We start from the raw sequence: 27,325 nt of genomic DNA on the forward strand, positions 1-27,325 counted from the left end.
GGCAGGAGAACCACATCAGAAAAGCTGAGACATTGGACACTAAAGTGTGAGCGTGGAGAGGAGACAGGCAAGCCAGCACATTTACAGTCAGATTTGAGAGAGAAGAAAGAGATTGCGAAAGAGCAACTGTGGTGATGAGAGTATGAATAGATGGTTGAAGAGGGGTGTAAGGACATTTCAGGGGAAATGCCTGTCCCATATCTCTTAGGGAAATTTTGTTAGAGAGTTAAATTTATTTTCATTGATTTTTGGATGTCAGTTTGTGACTTTGTTGACTGTGACACCAGATTGAGACTAACTTTGGGTAATTTGGTGTTGCTTAAGTAATATGTTCCCATATATTATGTTTTATAAATATTTATTACATTTATAATAAAAAATAATAATACCTTTCTCTGTTTCTCTTCTCCTCTTCTTCTGCCTCTCTCTTAGTAAAGAAACCATCTCCTTAAAATTTGAACACCCAGACTTGTTTCAATTAGCGATTCTCAACTAGGGGCTATTTTATCCCCCAGGGATATTGACAAGCTGTATTGACAGGCTGTCTTCACGAGATATTGACAAGAGCTTGACAAGATAAATTGACAAGCTCTGAAGACAGTTTTGCTTATCACAATTGAGGTTGTGTTTCTATTAGGTGTATGGGCTTCCCTGGTGGTTTCAGACAGTAAAGCGTCTGCCTACAATGTGGGAGACCTGGGTTCAATCCCTGGGTTGGGAAGATCCCCTGGAGAAGGAGATGGCAACCCACTCCAGTACTGTTGCCTGGAAAATTCCATGGACTGAGGAGCCTGGTAGGCTACAGTCCATGGGGTTGCAAAGAGTCGGACATAACTGAGTAACTTCACTTTCACTTTCTACTGGGTAGAGGCCAAGGATGCTGCTAAACATCCTACAGTCAATCACAGGTTAGCCCCCCACTGCCATAACAAGGAATTATTTGGTGTAAATGCTCATAGTGCCAAGGTTGAGAAACTCTTGTTTAAATTGCTACAGATTTCCTTCCTCAATTCCACCTTCCAGCCTGTGACTTGAATAACTCCTCTGATTATAATTTACTTACTTCCCAAAATAGTAATTCTAGGGGAAAGCCATTATGTATAGCACATAACACAATTAATGATGCTTTGGGAACTTCCTTCCATCTTACTGGGGCTTCCCTGGTAGCTCAGTTGGTAAAGAATCCACCTGCAATGTGGGAGACCTGGATTTGATCCCTGGGTTGGGAAGATCTACCCACTCTAGTATTCTGGCGTGAAGAATTCACAAAGAGATCACAAAGAGTCAGACAGGACTGAGTGACTTTCACTTTCACGTTCCATCTTATTATCTGTCAAAGGAAAAACTCTTAATAAACTAAAGATTTTCTCTGGAAACTCCTACTATGATAATAGACTCAGTTAACCAATAAATAAAATGTTCAATTCTAAAAGAATTACTTTTGAGATTTCCTTGCCAGTAACAAATGTATGATGAGTTTTATTTGATTTGCATGGCTAATGACTTCCATGAAATCACCATCTTGGAGGAGCTATTGCTAAGTGTTTAAAGAGGTAGTGATGCCAAGTGGAAAGGGCTTTATCTGGTTGTCCTGAGCTTGGTTCTGGGTCCAGCTGTACCACCAGTCACCTCTTGTCCTTGGGGAATTTGCAATACTTCTCTAAGACTTGATTGCTGCTTCTGCAAGATTAGTAGGAATTGGATTCTTCTGGTTCACTCTGAACTCTGATTGATATTCTTTTCCTCCATGAGAACTGACGCCTTTTAGTTGACCTTTGAAGGAGAGCTAAATGAAGTTCAGGTCAGCCCAAATTCAACGAAGTGTTTGTGTTATTTCTAAAAAAATAAGGAAAGTTAGGAGAATATGGCAAGTTGCCACTGTTAAAGTGACTATCTCTAAATGGAAATTTAGCATTTTCCCCTTACTAAGACAAATCTGGATCTAAATAGAATTTGAAAAATAGTAGAAAAGTCAATTCCCACAGAAAACAATGAATCAAAATGAACATCTGTTAGATTTTTTTTTTCAAGTCAGGCCAACACCATATTAAACTGTTGCTGGTCCTTGCTCACTCCCCTTAGTCTCCTTCTTCCAAAAATAAGTAAAATAAATTAAAACAACAACAACAACATAGAAACAATTTGCATTGACCTCATTGTAACAGAATGTAAACCAAAACACATCTTTGAAGTTCCCGGCCCAGATGGCAAGTCCCAGCTCTCCCATGGTAGATGCTAAGCAGAAAAGTGACTGAGCCACAGGAAGTTGAAGAGATCACAAATATGTAACACCACAGAAATGGCCCAGAACTACCACTGACAAACACAAGATGCAGTAAACCGATGCATCTCTCTGAAGCAGCCCATTTCTGGGTCTTCTGAAGGAAGTCCTTCTTTCAGTTTGAACTTGTTGGTAGACTCTTAGGTTATCAGCACTAGGACATGCTCTTCTGAGCCTCATGCTTTAGTGGGAGAGATGGATTTGTGCTGCTTTGTTGATATCTACCACCTATATCCCATGGTGACTTGTAGCAGCCTTTTAAAGAAAGCTTCCTGAAGTCTGAAGTCATGGTGAGCAAACTTTTTTGACCTCAATGCATAGAAATACATTTTACATCATTATACAGTACAAATGCGTATGCACACAGAGTAAATTACCCAAAGTACCAAAGTTTCTCTGGTTATCTCTTGTGTTTAGGCGTATATACCAGTTCCTTCTGCTCAAGTCACTGTTTCTATTCCACTCTCTTATCCCATTACTTATCTAGATGATGCCCACTTGTCACTCAGGCTTAGAAATGTACCCCACACTGGATTCCATGTCTTTGGTCCCTTTACAACAATAACAAAAAGTATATAAGCACATATAGAAAACATGACAATGCCATAAAAGAACTGAAAGTTAAATGGCCTGATTTATCTTGGAGCATCCCAGTTTTTGCAAGCAAAAGGGAACCATAAAAATGATTAAGAACAGCAGTTGCCAACTTATGTTACTTATGGTACAATTTGTGGCTAAGTACTGTGGTTCAGTATTACAGAAAGCTCAGGGGAAAATCAGTCTACTTACTTTTGATTAAGGTTGCATAAGCAAATAAAATCATTTTTATATGACTTTGATTATAAAAAGTAGGAAGATCATAGATTGTTACTTGAACTAGTGCTGATTGCTTTCTTAAAGAAAAAGTCTCTTAAATAATAGGAAAACTGATTTTTTTTAAGTTCTTGGCAATCTAGGACATTTTTTTGAGAGTCACTGATTTAGACCAATGCCTTAAGTTTCACAGATCTGAAAACAGCTCGAGAGGGTAAGTGACCTTCCAAAGCCCATCTAGCATATAAGGGCACACTTAGGATCAATGATTATATCCTAAAACACAGGATTTCCCTCTAACGGTATAGATAACTTATCTTCTCAATATGTTAAGGAGATAACAAATGATCCAGAATTTCAGTCAAAAGTTGAGTGTAATGTTCTAGCAAACATAAATCTTGTACAGTTTTGAATATATTGTGTTCAAAACTGTAAGAGACTCATCAGAAACCACAAAGATGAATTCTATAGAAGCCTTAAATTTAAGAGTTTAGAATTAATAGCATATGCCTTCATTCTCTTGTTTAACCCTCAGAAAAATTTTATCTGGGTAAATGCCACATTATTCCCATTTTGTAGATAAGAAAGTCCTATTGCTGGTAACCTGCAGAACAGTGACTCAGAGTCTATGTCTTTGCTGCTGCCATATGTTGCACAAGTATTTTGAGAATTCAGAGAAAGACTAATTCTGGTTAGGAGATTTGTGTAAGGCTTCTTCGAAAATACGGATTTTTTTTTGTTTCTGTTGAGATATAATTGATTTATAATGTGTTAGCTTTAGGCCCCTTCATGGATCACAGACTTGTCATGGCAAAAGGGCTTGTGTAACTCAATGACGCTATGAGCCATGCCGTGCAGGGCCACCCAAGACAAATGGGTCATAGTAAAGAGTCTGACAACACGTGGTCTACTGGAGAAGGATATGGCAGCCCACTCTAGTGTTCTTGCATGGAGAACCCTATGAACAGTATGAAAAGGTGAAAAGATATGATGCTGGAAGATGACTACCACACCGCCCCCCACCCCCAACCTCTGTTACCCAGGTCAGAAAGTGTTCAGTCCTAGGGAAGGGTGGAGGGATATCACTAATAGCTCAAGTAAGAATGAAGCAGCTGGACCAAAGCAGGAAGATGCTCAACTGTCGATGTGTCTGGTGGTGAAAGTAAAATCTGATGTTGTAAAGAACAATATTGTATAGGCATCTTGAATGTTAGGTCCATGAATCAAGGTAAATTGGATGTGGTCAAGCAGGAAATGGGAAGACTGATCATCGACATCTTAGGAATCAGGGAACTGAAATGCACGGGAATGGGTGAATTTAATTCTGATGACCATTATATCTACTACTGTTGGCAAGAATTCCTTAGAAAAAATGGAGTAACCTTCATAGTCAACAAAAGAGTCCAAAATGCAGTAGAGTGCAGTGTCAAAAATGACAGAATGATCACAATTTGTTTCCAAGGCAAACCATTCAACATCACAGTAATCCACGTCTGTGCTTCAACACTGATGTCAAAGAAGTTGAACATTCTGTGAAGACCTACAACATCTTCTGGAATGAACACCAAAAAAAAAAAAAAGATGTCTTTTTCATCAGAGGAGATTGGAATGCAAAAGTAGGAAGTCAAGAGATACCCAGAATAACAGGCAAGTTTATAACAGGCCTTGGAGTACAAAATGAAGCAGGGGAAAGGCTAAGAGTTTGGTCAAGAGAACACACTGGTCATAGCAAATACACTTTTTCCACAACCCAAGAGATGGATCTACACATGGACATTACCATAGTGGATGCTGAAATCAGATTCATTCATTATATTTTTGGCAGCCAAAGATGGATAAGCTCTATATAGTCAGTAAGAAAAAAAAAAAAAAAAAGACCTGGATCTAACTGTAGCTCAGATCATGAGCTTTTCATTGCAAAATTCCGGCTTAAATTGAAGAAAATAGGGAAAAACCTCTAGGCCATTCAGGTATGACCTAAATCAAATTCCTTATGATTATACAGTGGAGGTGATAAATAGATTCATGGGATAGATCTCTTAGAGTGCATGAAGAACTATGGACAGAGATTCATAACATTGTACAGAAGGCAGTGACCAAAACTTTTCCAAAGAAAAATGCAAGAAGGCAAAGTGGTTGTCTGAGTAGCCCTTGTAAATATCTGAGGAAAGAAGAGAAGCAAAAGGCACAGGACAAAGGGAAAGATAGATCCAACTGAATGCAAAATTCCAGAGAATAGCAAGGAGAGATAAAAAGGCCTTATTAAATGAACAATGCAAAGAAATAGAGGAAAACAACAGAATGGGAAAGACTACAGATCTCTTCAAGAAAATTGGAGCTATCAAGGGAACATTTCATGCAAGGATTGGCATGATAAAGGACAGCAAAGGTAACAACGTAACAGACATAGAAGAGATTAAGAAGAGATGGCAAGAATAGAAGAACTTTACAAAAAAGATCTTAATGACCCAGATAACTACGATGGTGTAGTCACTCACCTAGAGCCAGAAATCCTGGAGTATAAAGTCAAGTGGGCTTTAAGAAGCATTACTACAAAGAAAGATAGTAGAGGTGATGGAATTCCAGCTAAGCTATTTCAAATACTAAAAGATGATGCTGTTAAAGTGCTGCACTGAATATGCCAGCACATTTGGAAAACTCAGTAGTGGTCACAGGACTGGAAAAGGTTCAGTTTTCATTCCAATCTCAAAGAAGGTCAATGCCAAAGAATGTTCAAACTTCATACAGTTGTGCTCATTTCACATGCGCACAAAGTTATGCCAAAAATCCTTCAAGCTAACCTTCAGCAGTATGTGAACAGAGAACTTTGAGATGTGTAAACTGGATTTAGAAAAGACAGAGGAACAGAGATCAAATTGCCAACATTTGTTGGGTGATAGAAAAAGCAAGGAAGTTCCAGAAAAAATTCTGCTGCTTCGTTGACTAAGCTAAAGCTTTTGACTGTGTGAGTCACAACAAACTGTGGAAAATTCTTGAAGACCTGGTAGTACTAGACCACCTTACCTGTCTCCTGAGAAACCTGTATGTGGGTCAAGAAACAGCAGTTAAAACCAAACACGAAACAACTGTCTGGTTCAAAATTGGAAAAAGAGTACAACAAGGCTGTATATTGTCACCGTGCTTATTTAATTTATATGCAGAGTACATCATGCTGGGCTGGATGAGTCACAAGCTGGAATCAAGATTGCTTGGAGAAATAGCCACTTCAGATATGCAGATGATATCCCACTCTAATGGCAGAAAGTGAAGAGGAACTAAAGAGCCTCTTGATAAAAAAAATTGCAAATCAATGTGTACTCTAAAAAAATGGAAACAACTAAGGAATATTGGATACATATTGGGTTTTAGGTGGCTTTAAGGAATTACAATTAATTTATATCTTATAATAATGGCATGATTATTGCCTCAAAAAAAAAAACCAAACCTTTATATGTTAAATACATAGTGAAGTATTTATGGGTGAAATTATTTACTTTAAAAGAATATAGTTTTAACAAAGATTAGATGAAACCAGAATGGCAAGATGTTTATAAATTTGATGAGTTGTGTTCTTTTCTTGACTTTTGTATATATTTGATGTTTCCATAATAAAAAGTTAAAAATAAAATCAATGAGAGAGACATTAGGAAGGAATAGTCTTCACCCTCTTAGGTTGGCTTCCCTGGGAAATTGGCTTAGAGATTTGCATGCAGGGCTCTTGAGAGTAAACCCCGTGGGAGATTACAGGAAGTTGAACTGGGCCCAAGGAGATGCTGGAATGCACTGTAGTGACAAGGAAGGTTTCAGTAACTCCCAACTAGAATGGCTCCTCAGGTCACCTGATCTCAGGGAACCATGACTTTATACACCTCTCACTACCCTCCCCTTCACATATACATACACATATTGATCTGTCTTTGAATTGTGAGCTGTCTCCAGAGAACAGGTATAACCTTGGAAAAGATTTTCTTTGTATCACCTCACACTGGTCAGAATGGCTATCATCAAAAAGTCTACAAACCATAAGTGCTGGAGATGGTGTGGAGGAAAGGGAACCTTCCTGCCCTATTGGTGGGAATATAAATTGGTACAGCTGCTATGAAGAACAGTGAGAAAAAAAAAAAAGTTATGTCTGACTCTTTGCGACCCCATGGACTGTAGCCCTCCAAGCCTGGAAGGCTCCTCCATCCATGGGATTTTCCAGGCAAGAATACTGGAGTGGGTTGCCATTTCTTTCTCCAGGGGATCTTGCAGACCCAGGGATTGAACCTAGGTCTACAGTATTGCAGGCAGACTGTTTACCATCTGAGCTACCAGGGAAACCATTATGGAGAATAGTAAGCGGTTCCTTAAACTAAGAATACCATATATGATCCAGCAATTCCACATCTGGGCATGTATCTGAAGAAAACCATAATTTGAAAAGATATATGCACCCCAGTGTTTCATTGCAGCACTATTTACAATAGCCAAGATATGGAAGCAACCTAAATGTCCATCAACAGAGGAATGGGTAAAGAATATGTGTGTGTGGGGGGGTGTGTGTGTGTGTATATAATGGGATATTACTCAGCCATAAAAAGAACAAAATAATGCCATTTACAGTAGCATGATGGATCTAGAGATGATCATACTAAGTGAAATATGTCAGACAAAGACAAATATCACATATTACTAATATGCAGAATCTAATTTTTAAAAGAAATTATATAAATGAGCTTATTTACAAAATAGGAACAAACTCACAGATTTCAAGAACAAACATTGTTACCAAAGGGGAGATGTGAGGTAGGAGGGATATTATAGACCAGGAGCTTGGGATTAACATACACAAACTACTACATATAAAATAGACAGGCAACAAGGACCTACTGCTTAGTACAGGAAACTCTCCTCAGTATTCTGTAATAACGTATATGGGGAAAGAATCTGAAAAAGAATAAGTAGATATATATGTATAACTGAATCAATATGCTACACAAGTGAGACACAACATTGTAAATCAACTATATTGCAATAAAACAATTTTAAAAAGATACTGCTTGGCTGACAATTCCCAGAGAGAGGAACTCGAACAGATGCTGAGTGCTTTTAGCCATTGAAGTAATAAGAACCTCAGTCTTCATCCTGGAAATCTGGGCAGCTTACCCTGGCACCCATCACACTCTCCATTTTTTTTTTACCCATAAACATTTACAACAATGACATTTTTCTCCTGTGTCTCATGCACTTGATGATTGTGTCCGTGTTTTGTTTTGTTGGCTGTTTGAGAAAAGTGGTGTATTTGCATAAAGAGAGCATGTGTTGACATGCAATAGATCTGTTGCTTTAAATTCATCTTGCAAGTGGTTTTCATTGAAATAGCAGGAAACTAATGTCCTTTTAAAACTTTATTAAAATCATCTGGATATGCTTAATCTAGTAAAAGCAGAGTACACGGCTGCTGGACTTCCTATAGATTTAGATATGGAGCAGAAAGAGGCTTAAGTGATATCCTACATTTGAAACTGTGTAGAAAGATGTTATTGGCCTCAAAAAATATGTCCCTTATGAAGTAGATTCACAACTAGCATCCCTGCACCATTTCTGTTTGCATGACTTTTTGAATGTCTCTGGCATTCTGTCCTACTTGGTCTCTTCATTCTCCGTGTGGGTTCATATACATCATTGCTGTTTTTTCTAGAATTGCTGCCTTTCCTTGTTCAGTCTAAGACTTTCCGCTTCTCCACTCAAGAAAGGTCAATTCTGAAGTGAACCTTTACAAAGAGCTGTATCACCCTGAGCCTCAGAATCATTTCAACTTTGTCTTCAAAAATTTGACCCTTCATCATAGTTGAGTTCTACTTAGTCTAGCCATTTTCATGATTAATTATAGATGGGAACTCTGGGCTAGATGGTGCAGCCATGTTTAATGAGGTCACTCAGATGGTCAGGCCGCTTTCTAGGGCACTGTGATCTTTTACTTACTTTTGGCAAAAAAAAAAAAAAAGATCAAATAATTTACACCATGTTGTTGAGTTACTTTAGAAAAAATGACACCAGTGTTCATTAAGGATGTAAATACCTATAAATCCACTTAAACACATGCCTTCTACATTGAAAGCCACCCTGGAACCTTGATTACATTTGATTTTAGGGCTTTGAAATGCAAAGCAACACGCTGAACACTGTTGGATGAAACTGTTCTGAAGTGGAGAACTAGGAGGAAGTCTTAAATAGCGTTACTCCAGCCAACATACACAAACTTAACATTGCTTTTTGAACCTATGGCCATGTGCATTAAAGATGAATATTTTGCCTTTGAAAAATTAATGTCCCAGAGCTCTTGCAACCATTGTTTTTTTGTGAAATGGAGTATGCAAAATGTCTTTTAAAAATGCAGCCTTTTGGTGAATAGATTGTTTCTCCTCTTTTTGGGCTGTGTTACTCATTGGAAAGCCCCCTAAAGGAGCATTAAGCAAATGAGCAAATAGCTTTAAAAATCCTGTTACCATACTCAGAGGAACCTGGAGATGGATGGAGTCAGTGAGCGAGACCAATTTTCATCCTTGTGTGAAACAAATAAAGTGTCTCTTTCTCCTCTTTTCTTGATCTTTTAAAAATGTAAAGGCTCACTGCTTTTTCTTGTTTAACAGATTTAAGTTTAAACAAAGAAGGCTTCTTTGAAAGGTCCAAGTAAGAAATGCCAAGCTAAGGAGGATGGAGCTGGCCTGGGAGCTTTGTGAGTTATCAGGTAAATGTTATGTCTGGAGTAGAGACTAAGATAACCAAGCCTCGTGGGGTCTTGGATCAATTTAATTTTGATAAATGACCAGTTTGGTAAATATTATTTACATTACTCCATAAGTCAGGTCTGTTTCTGATCCACTCATGTTTGAACAACTCGCATCATTGACTGTGGAAATACCTTTCAAGTAATCCCCATGGGCTGGCTTACCCCACTGTTAGCTCACAGTTAGAAGGATAATTAGGAATGAGGGTGCTTGGCTTTTGAACTAAAAATGAAAGCATGGGCAAAAGGCTCAGTAATCTATATTTGAAGCAGTTCTTGAGCCACAAGAACTCAATATTCCCAGCAATCTACAGAAGTGGTGGTATTTTAAAATTCTGCATCTGCTTTAAAAAATGACGTTCTTAAATATTACAAGATTTAAAAAGAAAAACAGTTTTTAAGCATAGTCCTATCCCTTTAACACACTATTTTATCTATCTGTATTTTCTACTCTCTATCTATATAGGTTATATGTTTATTGATTCACTCACTCCTTCATTCTGCAAGTGTTTAAATACTTAGAATGCATCAGTTAGTAGTTAATGCCAGAGATTAACCAACATTTTCTGTAGTGAGCCAACCACATAGTAAAAGGTTTTGAGGGCCACCCAATCTTTGTCACAACTTCTCAGGTCAGGTGTTATAGGGCAAAAGCAGTTAAAGACAATATGTGAACACACAGATCTGATAGTTTCCCCATAAAACTTTATTTACAAAGCAGGCAGTATGTTGGATTTGGCCAGCTGGTCACAGTTTAACTAAACTGTGGCATAAAACCATGGCATCCAAGAGCCAGACAAAATATTAGATAAAGTCCCATTGAACATACACTGTAATTGGGGAGGGCAAATAGTAAATAACAAATAAATGGTCTCAGTGAATAAATAGTACAAATGAAAGAAACTATTAGGTTGGTGCAAAAGTAATTATTTATGGATGCTAAGTTTTAAATCACTGTAACTAGGCTCAAACACATGTTTATTAATCAAAATAAGAACCATTACAATCAACACATTTTTGCCAATGAGAAATTAGTTTGTTTATTACTATAGCATAAAAACTTATGCTTTGGGATTCGATGAAGTCTTGGATAGCTTTTTCTGCATCCTGCTGGTTGTGGAAGCATTTTCCGTACAAAAAGTTGTCAAGATGCTTGAAGAAGTGGTAGTCAGTTGGACAGAGGTCACATGGATATTGCACCTCAGACAAAAATTGTAGCCCAGTTTGTTCACCTTTTGAAGCATTGGTTGTGTGATATGCAGCCAGGTCACAGAAAAGAATTGGGCCCTTTTTGTTGACCACCACTGATTGCAGGAGTTGTAGTTTTTTGTGCATCTCATTGATTTGCTGAGCATACTTCTCAGATGTAATGGTTTCACTAGGATTCAGAAAGCTGCAGTGGATTAAACTAGCAGCAAACCATGAAACAGTGCCCATGACACTTTTATTGGTGCAAGTTTGGCTTTGGAGATTGTTCTCAGTCCAGCCACTGAACTGGTCATCACTGGTTGTTACATAAAATTCACATTGTTGTTGCATAGAGCTGTTGCATAGGGTAAGAGAAAATGACACTTCTAAAAGAAACTGTTTATTTGATTTGCAGTCAGCTCTTGAGACACCCATTTATCAGCTTTTTCATCTTTCCAATTTGCTTCAAATGCCAAATGACCATAGGTTGGTCGATGTTGAGTTCTTCAGCAACTTTGCATGTAGTTGAAAGAGGATTAGCTTCAGTGATCCTCTCAGTTGGTCGTTGTACACTTCCAATGGCTAGCCTCTGCTGCACTCCTCATCTTCACGGCTCTAATCTACTTTGCAAAACTACTTGAACCTCCAGTGCACTGTATGTTCATTAAAAGTTTCTGGGCCAAATGCATTGTTGAAGTCATAGTTGTCTCCACTGCTTTATGACCCATTTTGTGCTCAAATAAGATCATTTGAATTGATTTTTGTCTAACATCATTTCCCTAGTCTAAAATACATATAAAATAAACACCAAGGAATAATTCATTAGCAAAAAATATAAAGCAAGAAATGCACGTTAAAATAATGTATAACAAACCACATTTATTTAAGAATGTATTCCAATATCAAATGGCAAAATTCAGTAATGCAAAACCAAAATTATTTTTGCACCAACCTAATATTCCTTGCTCTGTGTCATACATGTAGCTAAATCTAATTGATGAGCATATATATGAAGGAAAGATATCAAGGTAATAAAAGATATCAAGATAATAAACTTTTTCTAAATTCTTTGTTTCTGCTTTGGACAGAGAAACCCAAGAATTTTAAAGTAGGGCAAAAATCAGAAGCAAGGAATGTAAATGTAAAGAGTGTTTGCCTTTTGGTAAGAAAATTTTTGTTAGCTTTAGGCACCCAGCTTTCTGGGTAGTCCTGAAAATCAGGGTCTGAAGAAAGGAGCAGACAAATGGGAACCTCATTCTTCCTGCTCAGGGCCTGTGTTTTGCCACTCAGCAGCAGCCCTTCATAATTAAGTCAGTTAAGAAACAAGGTAGCTCAGACATAGAAGCTCGTGTTCAAATCCATCAGGCACGGATTGTAAATGGCACAGTGCATGCAAAGCACAGTACATGGTACAACGTTATAAAGAGGATATACTGATGAATGTGACAGATCCCTGTCTTTGTAGTTGGAGGGAGAGACAGGGACCTGGCAGATAGGACAGATTGAAGGCCAAGGTATCACGTGATAGAATAGGGGTGTGTGTGTGTGTGTGTGTGTGTGTGTGTGTGTGTGTGTGTGTATATACTGATGAATGTGACAGATCCCTGTCTTTGTAGTTGGAGGGAGAGACAGGGACCTGGCAGATAGGACAGATTGAAGGCCAAGGTATCACGTGATAGAATAGGGGTGTGTGTGTGTGTGTGTGTGTGTGTGTGTGTGTGTGTGTGTGTTAGTTGCTCAGTCGTGTCTGACCCTGTCTTTGTAGTTGGAGGGAGAGACAGGGACCTGGCAGATAGGACAGATTGAAGGCCAAGGTATCACGTGATAGAATAGGGGTGTGTGTGTGTGTGTGTGTGTGTGTGTGTGTGTGTGTGTGTGTGTGTGTGTGTGTGTGTGTTAGTTGCTCAGTCGTGTCTGACTCTTTGTAACACCATGGACTGTAGCCCACCAGGTTCCTCTGTCCATGGGATTCTCCAAGCAGGAATACTGGAGTGGGTAGCCATTCCCTTCTCCAGGGGATCTCCCCAATCCAGGGATCAAATCCAGGTCTCCTGAGTAGCAGGCAGATTGTTGATCGTCGGAGCCACCAGGAAAGTCCATGATAGACTATATGGGAGGTCAACTCCTACTCTTCCCTCATCTTCAGCATAGAGGAAGGGCTTACCCCCCATCCCATGCCTCAGGAAGGGATTGCACTGGAAATATGTATTCCCTTCTCTTTCAGAAATATTTTCTTCTCGTATGCTCTTCCCCTGGGGAAGAACAGTAATCTTTCTGGTGGATGAAATTGGAAAAGTATAGAGTGCGGCATTTTCGGTACTCTTTTTTTTTTTAGATGCTGGTCATGGCAAACATATTTCTACGTGCCAGATACCAACATTTTCATTTCTTTAATCCTCACAGCAGTCCTGTGAGGTAGCACTTTATCATTCCCATCTTCTAGGTGAGGAGATTAACTCATAGAAGCTCTGAGGGACTTGTATGTCTGCTTGGCTGATGAATGGCACAGCCAGGTATAGTCACTCAATCAAACTCCAGGATCCTTGCTCTCAATTCCTCCCCTCTCTGGTTCCAGGGAAGAGTGAAAGTGTACTGTTCACTTCTTCCATGACATAAGCATAGCAGAATCAGGGCAGGGTCCTGGTCTTGCTCGAACCCTCTGTGTTCCTGATGGAGGCACAAGAGCAATTTCGAGGTGTAAATATAAAGGTTTCCTTCAGTTAAGGGTATCCATTGCTAGATTTGGTGCAAGTGGGCAGAAAAGCCAATCATGTTCTTAAATTCAGCAACATTGGTGATAAAGCTAATATTTCTATCTCTCTTGATTTAACTGCTGTATCTCTTTCCCAAAATTTTGGTGCCCAGCCAACTCAGAGGAAAAACGGTGATTAATTGTCACCCCAGACTCCCATCATAAGTATGAATAATAGCAGTAGTAAAAAATATCCAACAACAAATATGGTATAGCAGACATTGTGATGAGTGCTTTAGGTATGTATCATCTCTTTGCATCTTCACCACAATCTCAAATGAGTAGATACTCCATGTTATGGAAGAGTAAAGAGGGATTAAATTTTAGGTTGTCAAATAGATTTCTGATGAATGAGAGTGTAATGACTGTTTTATTGTCATTATGACATATTAATAGGCAAACCCAACACTTGATTGCAATGGTCTTTGATGTTAACTTCAAATAATTCTGCTCTTCACAGAATCACTGACAATAGTTGATGTTTAATACTATCTTAAGAGCATGCAAAGGTCAAAATAATTCACAGTACTGGCCAACAAATAGCAGAATGAAGTTAGGTTAAGACATTTCAGTAGAAAACCTCTTTTATCTGTCTACTTCTTCTCACCTTTTTCGGCATTGCCCTAGACAAGCCACCGCTGTCTCTCACTTGTTCTACTGAAAGAGTCCTCATATCATCAGCCACATGTATTTCGTCAGTGTCAGATGTCTTCTCCATATGCACAAGCGTGACCTCACTACAGGGCACTGCCCCTGACTCCCCCTTCAGTCCTGTCTCCTCCATTTCCCAGCTACACTTCAGTTCCTTGGCTATCCCATATCTTTCGTGATGTGATTTGTTGCTGTTGTTTTTCCTTTCTGAAATATCCTTCCCTCTTCCTGAAACATCCTTTGCTAACCCGTTTTCACATCCATAAGGAAACTTATCCTTTATGCTTCAACTTGAATATTGCTTCCTCCGAATTTCTTTCTTAGTAGCCCTTGTTAGAGGTCCTTGTGCTATCCCATCCCTATACTTCTAGGACTCATCTCAGTTTATATTCATTTGGTTTTTGTAGCTACTCGTTTTTTGTCTGACTTCATCTGAAATAAAGCTTTACAGGGGTCTGATCCGAATCTGCCTTGCTCACTGCACTGTTCTCAGTGCCAAGCGTGGACTCACCCAGTTTATGTTGTTGATCAAACTGAATATGGTTGCGAAGGTCGTGTCCTGTACGCTTCAAGGGTACTATCCACATAGATGATGATATCACTGATGCTCCCTGGAAATGTACAACACATCAACCCTTTATTGAATGAAAGAATGAATAAATAAATAAGTGACACCATTATTACAGAATTGCCTTATTGAAGAAAACTGTTTGATGCCCAGTATTTCCTAGAAACCATAAAATCGCATGTGGTCATATATGCCTTGCATATATGTCATACTTAAGCAGTAATGTTGGCATTTTATGTATTCCAAGTGAAATCTCTTTTGCCCTTATTGAAATTCTGCATCAATTTTTTTCATAATCTTGAACTTAGTCCACAGCCCTCCAGGTGCCAATATAAAGTCCCACTTTAGCTTTTTAATTGTACAGAGACCTCATTCTTGACTTGCAGGTGAGAAAGAGCTGAAGCTGCATTCCATGTGTGAATCAAAATACATTTTAATACAGTATTTTTATTCAGTGGGGCCCCTGAGTAAAACCTGCAATGTATTATAAAATGCTGGTAAATATATATACAATCATAGAGGGAAGGAATGAGTGACATCCAGAAGAAGGTTATAGATCATAGTGCTGAGAGCTGGATTACCTGTCACATGGAACTGCTCATAACTAAGTGTGTATTGTAAATAATAAATCTTAACCATGGTGCCCATCTCCAAGTCTTTCCATCTACATGTGTGACTCCAGGCTTTGCTACAGTAGAAATTGAACTGTGATTACTACTGATAACCATTTATTAATAAATTTAAACAAAGAAGCAGTTTAAAAAATAAAATGGGAATTTGAATTGAACAAATTGTGGTTTCTTATAGGATATAATTGTAACATCACCTCCAATACTGCCATCATTTCACCTTGTAATTCACATTTGCACATTCCCCCAAGACACTCTAAGCTCCCCATGGCTCTTTAATCTGTTTTACTAACTTATGCACACTTGCCTTGCACATAGAGTTTGCAGATCTTGGTATTCATAGGGTGACTGAATGAAATTATTAAACAAAATGGTTTCATTAAACCAGACTTAAAATTCCACACCACCTCAAAAACATCACTTTATTGGCTTTTCAAACTGAGAACAGAACATTGACTTGGGCAAGTTTCTCACTGGGACTTAACCCATGAGATGGTAGATGTCTTGATGCACACTAAGAAACCCCTTCAGGAATGAAGGGCTTACCCATGAACTGCTGGGAGTGCAGTCAGATGGCAGCCTTGGTTATTTGGCCCCCTTTGGGAAAAGACTGTTAAGGAGAGCCACCAAGCCCTTCCCACGCATTCTCAGCCAATAGGTGGTCAACTCCAGCGTGTCAAGTCTGCATGCTCTTCCTCCATCTCAAGTCAATGCTACAGAGCCACCTCAGCTCCAGAACTTTTCTTGGGGTCAGCTGAAGCCTGTCCTGCGAATAAAACAGAGCTCAAGTTGTCCCTCTAGCCCATCCTTCCTTTCACAGGTGTTGATGATCCCAAGAGCACTCCCTAATAAATCTCCTCAATGCTAGTATTTGTCCCAGAGTTTGTTTCCCACAGAGCATAGTGTATAACCCATGACTCTATGTTTCAAAGAGTTAAAAGACAAAGGAATCAATTCAAGGAATATTCCCCCTTACTAGAACAATCTCAAAACAAGCAGTGTTATTATTTGTGAAAGTGACTGGGTCTCAGTAGCAGCTGCAGCAGAGAGTTGGATTTGTGCTATTCGTGTCATAAACAGAAACACTGTTGTAGCTTAGAGTAACCAGCAGCATTGGCCTTCATTGCATGGGACCACTGCTCCCAAAACAACACTAGGAATTTGGGAAATTATGGTGATGGAACAGACACTTAATTAAGGGTAGTGTCAGAGTTCTTGCATTTTTTTAACTGACCTCCAGAAAACTATATTCCTCTGATGCTTGGTTATTCTTTGATTATATTTAATTTCCCAAAGTGTGCAGTAACAAGACAACACTTGAAGAAATCTCTAAGATCTAGAGGATTAAAAAGTCATACATTTTCCTTAATAACTGTTATAACAAATGTAGTTCAATGATACTGTAGTATAATTAGATTTAATAACATATCATAATTATTGATGAGGCTTTTGTATAGAGGAGTCAGTGAACTGCAGGTTGGGGGAGAAGCCCAGCCCACCATGGGCAGAATTTGGCCACAGTCATTCATTTAGAGGTTGTTCCTGGTTGCTTTCATGCCATGGTGGCAGAGTTGAGTAGCTGGGGCAGAAGTTGCATGGCCCACAAAATCTAATATATTTATCATTTAGCCCTTTGCAGAAAGACTGTTGACCCCTGCTCTCATGTAGTAACATTTAATGATCCCAATATAGTATTAAATGAAAGGAGAAAAATTTGTTGAAGGAAAATAACACTCCATATGTACATATACATACATACACAAAACGTTATCTCTGGTCATTGAGATTAGAGATGAATATTTGTATTTTCTTCTTTTTGCTTTTTGTATTTTCCATAGGAAACATGCATTTTTTTTTTTTTTAGTAACAAAACTAATAAATGCTATTTAGTGTGTAATTTTTTTCTTCAAAACCACTTAGAATTTTATTAGCTAGCTGTCTGTATAAAAAAAAAGTCATTTATCTAAAGTCCAGTTAGAAAGCAGCTCTGAATGTGTGCATACTGAAGGATTTGTACAAAGGATTTCATAATACTACTCCATGTCTAAGAAAATATGCAAACCATCAAGTTGCATATTCATAGAGAAGCTTGCCCAGCTACTGGATTAAGCATCCAGTTGGCGATCAGAAGCTTAAAAAGAGAACCAGCAACAACCCTGGGTTATTTTGTGACAGCTGGCTCCATTTGGTAAGCCTGTACACGTTGTGCTAAGAAATACGGTTTATTCAACTTCTGGTTTGTGATGCTTTTGAAATTCTCCCATCAGTTTTCTTGTGTGTTTCAAGAAGAAAATGCCAAAAAGCTTCCATTTTCCTAAACCAGGCCATTTCTAGACTAAAAAATAACACAGTGGTCATTAAAATAACATAGCTAATCATTCTTGAACCATTTTCTGAATAAATAACAAGACTCAAGTTCAATGCTGTTTACCAGTATCCTGTTTGTTTGTTTGTTTTTAGTTGGGATATAGCTGTCTTACAATGTTACGTTAGTTTCTGCTGTGAAATGAAGCAAATCAGCCATGTGCGTGCGTGCATGCTAAGCTGCTTCAGTTGTGTTCCACTCTTTTTGACTCTCTAGACTGTAACTTGCAAGGATCTTCTGTCCATGGGATTCTCCAGGCAAGAATAGTGGAGTGGGTTACCATATCCTCCTCCAGGTGATCTTTCTGACCTAGGGATTGAACCATGTTTCCTGCGGCTCCTGCACCGCAGGTAGATTCTTTACCACTGAGCTCCTGGGGGAGCCCCTGAATCAGCCATATGTGTGTATATATACACACGTATTTCCTCGCTCTTAGCCCTCCTTCCCATCCTCCCCCATCCCACCCATCTAGGTCACCACAGAGCACTCAGTTGAGCTCCTTGCCCTGTACAGCAGATTCCCATTAGCTATCTGTTTTACACATGGTAATATATATATTAATATGTCAACCACATCCTCTTAACAAACAAGAAATACTCTTTCCACCTATTTTCAGATGGGGAAACAGATCCTCAGGCAGGTTCAGTAGATGGCCAAAGGCTCACCAGTCTAATACATAACTTAGCCAAATGTCCAGAGGTCAAGCCAACTCTCTCTGACTCTGGAAATCTGAGTCCTCACTCACCAACCTGTGTGGTCTCCTGACCATCTGCATGTTTCAAAGCATGATATAATCCTAGCACCCATCTCCATGGGAACATGTAGTTGGTATTCAAAAATATCTGTAGAATGACCAAAAGACTGTGCAGTTTAGTCCATTCAGTAAAGCCTGGCACAAAGAAGTAGGAGTTGTAACATTAAGAAATATTAGGAGATCTTGGTTTTCATGTATAAAATTATTTGGGGAGAGTATTTTCAGAGTGGGTATAAAGCACTAGCAGACTGCTGTGTAATATTAGAACACTTCTTATTGGAAGTAACTTCAGGAAACTGTTTTGTATACACATTTTATAAGTCCAAATTGATTTAATTCAAATAAATATTAAACTTTGTATAAAAACCATATTTGCTTAACCTGTTATACTATGTCAGTATCACATAGAAAAATATCAGAATATGATTTTTATTTCCATTTTCTTCCACTCTCTTAGGCATTTTTAGAATGCTATTCCAGTGCTTTGCTCACTGGAAAACTGAGGCTTTTTTTTTTAAAAAACTCTATGAATTAAAGCAAATATTACTGTATTTCTGGCTTAGAAACTATGGATCTGTGTAGATGCTGGAAAAGGTGTATCTTCATAATGCATCCTTTCCTGTTCCTAAATCAAAACAGAATGAATCTTTGAGATTTGGAAATTAGCATCACTTAGTCACACCAAATAAAAGTCAATTGTTGCCAAATCTATTTTCTAAATAAAATGATGCATTTTTTTATCCTTCCATTGTGTAACAGTATAAAGAAAAAATAAAGTATGGGCTTGGAACTCATATTTAAAAGTTGGCAATTACCCCCCCCCTAGTTTTGGCAATTTGTATTTCTATTTGAAATACATTAATTGGTGAATTGGGGCTTCCCTGGTAGCTCAGCTGCTAAAGAATCCGCCCGCAGTGCCGGAGACCCCGTTCAATTCCTGGGTCGGGAAGATCCCCTGGAGAAGGGACAGGCTGCCCACTCCAGTATTCTTAGGCTTCCCTGGTGGCTCAGCTGGTAAAGAATCTGCCCGCAGTGCAAGAGACCTGGGTTCGATCCCTGGGTTGGGAAGATCCCTTGGAGAAGGGAACGGCTACCCACTCCAGTTAAAATAGAATATAATGTTTTTAAACCTTTACAAATGCCAGGCTTGACAAAATGCTGTCAACGTAGTTACTTTATCATTATCTCTATTTGACAGAAGAGAAACTTCTAAGGCTCAAAGAAATCAAGAAACTTACTCAAGATAACACAGCCATAAAAAAAGCAAAGCTGGGATGTGAATTCAACTATCGCAGCCTTTAGGGTAGAGTTGCACAGCCTCTAGGGTAGAGTTGCTCAACCTCAGCACTACTGACATTTTGGACTGGATAATCCTTTGCATAGGGGACTGTCCTGGGCATTGTAGGATGTTTAGCAGCATCCTTGACTTCCACACATCAGATGTCAACAGTACCTCCCTCTCAACAAGTTGCAACAACCCTAAATGTTTCCAGACATTATCAAATTTTCACTGGGGAAACAAAATCAGCTCTGGTTTATAACCACTGCCCTAAGACTCCTGTCCTAACTGCTGTGCTTTTCTGCCTGCCTTTCAATTTAGGTCAAGATCACCCTTCCAGAATGAACCCTTAGCAAGCTTGTCATAGTCCATGCATGTCTGGGCTTCAGCCAATTTAGTTTCTCCCTCATTTTACGTAGGAAGGAAATGCCAGGCGCCCACAACCTGGAGTGATTTAGGATATGTACCCAAAGCTAAAATTAATTTAAAAAAATAATGAATTGCCCTGCTCTCATTACCAGAAATTTGAGCCAGAAATGGATCCATGTGCTTGGGATGAGATTGTAAAATGGGGAGGGGAATAGGAAGACTTATTCAAGCTCAGAGTGCTTACTAATTTCACTCAGAATTAATTTGATGAAGAACTAGAATAAGAATTGCAAAGTCATCAAAGATGATGGCTTTTCCTTTATGACCCTTGGCTCCAGAACAAAGAGCCTGTTTTTGCGGGTTTTGGGGTTTCCAGAATAAAGGGAATAAAATGTTTAGGTAATGTTTGGATGGTTTAGACACTGTATGTACATTAGTGATAGGTCAGTTAATATCTGCACAGTTCAAAGAGGCAATTATTTTAATTTATAAATCACTTCAGAGGTAGGGAGCTGCCATCCATTAATGTGGTTTTTACAAATAAGAGTGCTCATTGTTACGTGTTTGTGTATGTGCTTTTCTACCCATGTCATTCTATCTGGCCCGAATTTTCCAACCAGATCGCATACCTCTGTGATTATGTATTTGTCTCTAGAGCACTGCCAAATACATAAAGCATTGTATCTGCAATTTGACCCTTGGCTGAGACCACCCTCTTTTTCGAGTTTTCGCTGTGCTGAAAGGTACCACCACGCACAGTGTTGCTTCCAGAAAAGGACTTCTTATATTACACTCTAAATGGCAGAGTCTGGGACTAAGCCTCCCCAGGGGGTGACAGTGCCTCTTGGTAATCATTCAAACAGGAGAGAGGGCCAAAGTGATTCTGGGCATGGAGGGCTTATTAGACACTTGACGACTGGTTAAAAGTTCCCAAGTGTCAACACAGAGATTTCCTTTAAAACCATGCCATAAGCATCCCTTTATTTTGTCTTATTTTTTTAATTACTAAATGACAAAAAATATCAAGCATAGTGCTCAATTCTAGGGGAATAAGAGTATGTAAGACAAATACAACCCGATGGGGGAGCAGGCAAACTAGGAAGCTGGGATAAGAGTGTAGACTGATGGTTGCAGTAATTAGTAAATTATAATGTAGTGGAGAGGCTACACAGGTGGCTTAGTGGTAAAGAACCCACCTGTCAATGCAGGAGATGCAAGAGACACAGGTTCAATCCCTAGTTGGGAAGATCCCCTGGAGAAGGAAATGGCAACCCACTCTAGTATTCTTGCCTGGAGAATCCCATGGACAGAGGAGCCTGGCAGGCTACAGTGCATAGTGTCTCAAAGAATCGAACACAACTTAACGACTAAGGAGCAAGAAAGATACTAGAAGAGGTGTTGCGGTTGGCAAAGCTTCCAGAAGGAAGTAACATCTTCTTCAAAGCTGAAAGATGAATGTGTGTTAATTTGGTGAATTGGAAGCGGGTGCGTTCCAGGCAGAGGGGTGAGGCATGGAGCAAAGGCCCAAAGGCAAGAGAGAATTCAAGAAACCAAAGAAAAAATGGAAAGATAGACAAGTGAGGGCCAAGCAGTGAAGCTCAAGATCTGAGCACAGATAGGATTGCAAAATGTTTTCCAAGTCATGTTAGTTGACTTTATCGTAAGGGCACTGGCATGTAATGGAAATGTTTTAAGCTGGGGGATGATATGGTCAGATTAGGAAAACCAACAGGAGGAGACACACATGGCAAGGGAAGAGGAGAGGGGTTTGACAGTACATCAGGGAGGATAGTATACCTGTTGGCTCAAGGACTGGAAATCAATGATATTTGATGGAAGAGAATTAAATGAGTAAAAAAGATCTTGCTAATAATAAAGTCACTTTAATAACCCTTCCATTATATAATACTCCTTCCCCTTTAACACAGCATACTTCTGTTGCAGAAGAATGACAATTACATACTCTATATTTATGACTGGTTTCATGAATAAAAATTACAGATGTTATTGAGCATCTCCTACATGCCTGGCATTATTCTAGTTACTGAAGAAGCTACTATAGACCAGAGGCCATTCCTTCAGTGAGTTTCATTTTAATGACGGAAACAGACAGTAACAAGCAAGTCTGTTTCTATATCTGAGTCTATTTCTGTTACATAGTCATATTTTAGATTCCACATACAAGTGACATTATATGCTATCTGTCTTTCTCTGCCTGACTCACTTCACTTAATATGATAATCTCTAGGTCCATCCATGGATGGATAGCTGAAATGGCATTATTCATTCTTATTTATGGCTGAGCAATATTCCATTGTATATATGTACCACATCTCTTTATCTATTCATCTGTTGATGGGACATTTAGGTTTTTTCCGTGTCTTGGCTATTGTAAATAGTGCTGCTATGAACATTGAGGTACATTTATCTTTTTGAATTAGAGTTTTGTCTGGATATATGCCCAGGAGTGGGATCACTGGATCATATGGTGACTCTGTTTTCAGTCTTTTGAGAAACCTCCATATAATTTTCCATAGTGGCTGTACCAATTTATATTCCTACCAACAGTTCCCTTTTCTTGGAGGCCATCTACTTTATGACTGGACATTGTTAAATCCATCCCAGTGCTTGGAATAAATAGTCCTTCCTGGAACTGTGGCCCTTCCCGGGATTCACTGATGAAAATGTTTTATTATGAGATTTCTGCTTTCTTCCTTGGGATGAGAGCCTTGTCAGTGCAATACACTTTGTGCGGAAAACAGATCAGATGACCTAGGTAGAGCCTTCCCTGGAGAAATGATTATTTATGTTCAAAGACCAGGCTGTTGGACACTGACCAATTGTCAAGCCCTTTCTCAGAAAAAACAAAACAATACCGCATGCTTTCCCATTGCCCCACTTAGAGGGAACACATCCCACATGAGTGGGATTTTTGCTCTGTGCTGGCCAGCCACCTTGTCAACAATTAATTCAGTTCCTTAATCACAGGAAAAGTGTTTAGGAAACTGAAATAATGAGAGAGGATCATCATCAGGATCGTGTGTGTTCCAAGGGCTCCCTGTGCACTGCCGGCTTTCCTCCTGCCTGGGCACAGGATGATGGCGAAGCGGCACCTTTACCAGTAGACAGGTGTGGGTGTGTGTGCTCACTGGGTTGCACTCCCTGTGGGTTCTGAGGCCTTAATTTCCTGAGTTTGTAAAATGGAAATCACACTTGACTCATGTCTGAGATGATAGGGGATTTCGTTAATCTCCATAGAGTAGATTTTCTCTGGTTTATGTGGCGGCTTTGCTTCATTTGCTCCGCTTTTTTAAAAAAACAGAACATCAGGCTTAATGGCTTCCCAGGTGTCTCCATGGTAAAGAATCCACCTGCAATACAAGCGTTGGCTCCCTGGGTCAGGAAGATCCCCTGGAGGAGGGCATGGCAACCTGCTCCAGTATTCTTGCCTGGAGAATCCCATGGACAGAGGAGCCCGGCAGCTACAGTCCTTGGAGTCACAAAGAGTTGCCCATGACCAAGCATACATGCATGTCAGTCTTTATTTCTTCTGCAGCCACTGTCTTCGACTGGCAATTGCTTCATTTTATCATCACCAAAGAGTGGCAGTGAATCAACATGCTGTTTATAAAGGAAACCTTGAGATTGTCTTTCTGATGAAAGACTTACCTAAAGGCTATGGTTTGTTATTGAAGTAATATCAGTGCCTAGTAAAATTTAGAAATACAAAACAAGATGAGGGTTGGAGCAAGAGAAGGTAGAGAAGGAGAATTCTGGGAGAAGTTAAATTATACTTGGCTGGTCCCTAACATGTTACATCATTTTGTTATGAAAACATCATGGTCTTACAAAACTTTTGTGAATGTACCATTAATTATTTGTAATCTAATGGCATTATTTCAGTCATATTAAAATGAAGAACATTTGCTGCTGTGACAGATATGATAATAGCTTTCTGCTGTGAAAGGCATTCATTTTGAAACTTCAAGTAATTATTTCTGAGGAGAGGGTACACGTCAGCATAATACCTTCCACTTTTTACATCTAAAGTTATATTTTATGGCAGCTAATCTCAGTAAACAGAGGCAGTGGGAGGCCATGTAATGTTGAAAGAACTATAGAAAAGGATTTGCTTTGTAATTAACTGTTAACACTTCATGAATGGAAATGTAGTTGCACAGATGACATCTGGGCGCTGGAATTAGAAAGACTGAGATTCCAATCCCAGTTCTAACTCTTACAGCCATATTGCCTTTTAGGACAAATTAAACATTATCTCTAAGCCTATATTTCCTTATCTGTAAAATGGAGATAATAACAATACTATTTACCTTACAAGTTGTAATTAAATTTATATCTGTAAGCCTTTTAACAACAATTAAAATGGTACCTGATACATAGCAAGAGCTCAAAAAACATTAACCATTGTTGACATTAACTGTGTTACTTTTAGCAAGTTCCTTTAGGAACCCAGGTTTTGAATTTCTCACTTTTAAAATAGGAGATTTGGACTGCCATCAGTGTTTCCCAAAATTAATCATTCAAACATAGCGTTCAAAGTTTTTGCCCTTTGGGGAAAAATATCATGAAATATAACCCTGAAAAGAATAAAGCCATATACACAGATATTCAGATTACCTGTATAAATCTGTACATTTAAAATAAACCTGTAATTTATGAAACAGGTCACCAGCCCAGGTGGGATGCATGAGACAAGTGCTCCAACCTGGTGCACTGGGAAGACCCAGAGGAATCAGGTGAAGAGGGAGGGGGGAGGGGGGATCGGGATGGGGAATACGTGTAAATCTATTGCTGATTCATGTCAATGTATGACAAAACCCACTGAAAAAATAAATAAATAAATTAAAAAAAAAAGTATGCAATCAAAAAAAATAAAAATAAAAAAATAAAATAAACCTGTAATTTAATATAGGTACATTGGTTTTAATTTAATAGCGTAAGATAACATCATACCCATCCTTCCAATGTGATATGATAGAAGGTATTGTCACTGAAGGCTTGACTTATTCATGAGCCCATTTGGGTATCATATCTATACCAAACGGACTAGCAGTATCGTCTGTACTTTAGGCTTATCCAGAGCAATAATAGCTTGTTATCTTTTTGTTTCAAATATACAGTGATAGATGCATGTGAAACTGATAGGTACGGTAGCTGAGAGCACAGACCTGGGAGCCAGAAAACCTGGGTTCAAATCCCAGCTTTGCTAATTGCTAGCTTTGTGATGATAGGCAAGACATTTAACATCTCTTTGCTCAGATTCCTCTTCTGTAAAATCAAAATAACAAGTGTCTAATTCTTACTATTATTGTGAAATTTTTAGATAAGTTAGTAATGTAAAGTGCTTGGAACAGTGCCTGGTACCAACATCTGGTTAAGGAACTTTACCTACTGATATAGGCATATATTGCACTTCAGTGAACGTTGTCTTGTGTTACCTTTATTTTCCCCTGTGGTTCTGAATTCTTTAAGGGGTTCAGAAGGGAAACTGGATCCTCATACTTGGAGTAGACCCCTGATGCTTCTGGCTCAGATTTTTCCTTCTGTAAGGTTATTATAGTATTATCTCCTTCTAGGTACTTCCTAAAAATGGTAAGGTCTAGGGAGGTAATGAGTTGGCATTTGAATACTTTTAAATTCCCCAACACTTGATGGTTTATACCATCCTATTGTTAGCTGGTGGCCTGTGATTCTTTATCCTGAGCAGAGAGGATCAATGTAAGAACCAAATGTTGGTTGGTGACTCTCCACTGCTTCAGATAACCACAAGGGAAGAGAAAGCCATTTCTCTTGCTATGGCTTTCCTGCCAACAACATTGAAGAAAATGAGACATAATGTGAATACCATATGTCTAAATATATTACTATTCCATTTGGTCATAAAAATATAAGTCTCTCTGGCCTTCCATATTTGAAACCCAAATCATTTATATCTCAGACTCAAATCCTTCCTTTAAATCTTCACACACCTGCAACATGATGACATCCAAAATAAGCATGATTCATTGAAAAATGGGAGATTTCTGCCTAAAAAGAGGCTCTACAAGGAAAAGGGAACTTCCATGCCCAGAGATTGGAAGTAAAATATGCAAATGGGGATAGTGTGGCCACAGATCCCAGCCTCTGTATGTGCTGGGAGAAATTCACAGGGACAAATCAAGTGTTTGAATTACTCAGGTAGAATTATTGTGTTTTTAATTATTGTGTCTCAGGTGAGAAAGTTTTGGAAAATCACACTGAACTGGTAATTATGCTCTTAGATGCACTACAACCAGTTTCAATAGCCCATAGAGACCCCTGTACCTCTCAGCTTGAAGGCACTCAGGTTTCCTCTGGGTAACAGACAGTTTCTTGCGTCAGAGCTGTAAGCACGTGGACAAGTCTAAACTAAGCAATAAGAAGGGATGATGAGTAGGGAAACCAAGGGCAGGGAAAGTTGTTTTAGCCAACATTGACTTTGTTTCTTTTGAAAAGAGGTGATCAAAAGTCAAGAGAACATATATAGTTTGGTTTCATTTCATTTATTACCCAGCTGACCACCTTTGGGACAAGAATTCCCTCCTCAGAGATTATCTGTATATCCAGAATCCATCTATAGGTTTCCAAGTGTGAACTGATCATGGTTGTGATTCAGTAATTTTTAGATAGGAAAGTCATAGTATATACTGTGTGCATGCTAAGTCATTTCAGTCGTGTCTTGACTCTTTGCAACCCTATGGACTGTAGCCCGCCAGGCTCCTCTGTCCATGGGATTCTCCAGGCAAGAATACTGGGGTGGGTTGCAATCCCCTTTTCCAGGGGTTCTTCCCAACCCCTGGAATCTAACCCATGTCTCTTAAATCTCCTGCATCTGTAGGCAGGTTCTTTACCACTAGCGCCACCT

At 39.0% G+C, this 27,325-nt stretch overlaps 1 protein-coding gene across 15 annotated transcripts in view; it reads left to right on the forward strand.

Annotated features, from left to right (window-relative positions):
• Positions 1-27,325, forward strand: part of LOC122696614 (cyclin-Y-like protein 1) — a 248,887-nt gene that overhangs the window by 162,275 nt on the left and 59,287 nt on the right. For 2 of the 15 annotated variants that reach the window (XM_043906865.1, XM_043906864.1), the window contains exon 2: positions 9,730-9,827. The exons of the other annotated variants lie outside the window; for them this stretch is intronic. In XM_043906865.1, the coding sequence (XP_043762800.1) occupies positions 9,794-9,827 (34 nt within the window). In that variant the 5' untranslated portion in view covers positions 9,730-9,793. The remainder of the gene's footprint in view (positions 1-9,729; positions 9,828-27,325) is intronic. 15 annotated transcript variants of the gene reach the window in all.

Source organism: Cervus elaphus, chromosome 6 (genome assembly GCF_910594005.1).
Source record: "Cervus elaphus chromosome 6, mCerEla1.1, whole genome shotgun sequence".
Lineage (NCBI taxonomy): Eukaryota > Metazoa > Chordata > Mammalia > Artiodactyla > Cervidae > Cervus > Cervus elaphus.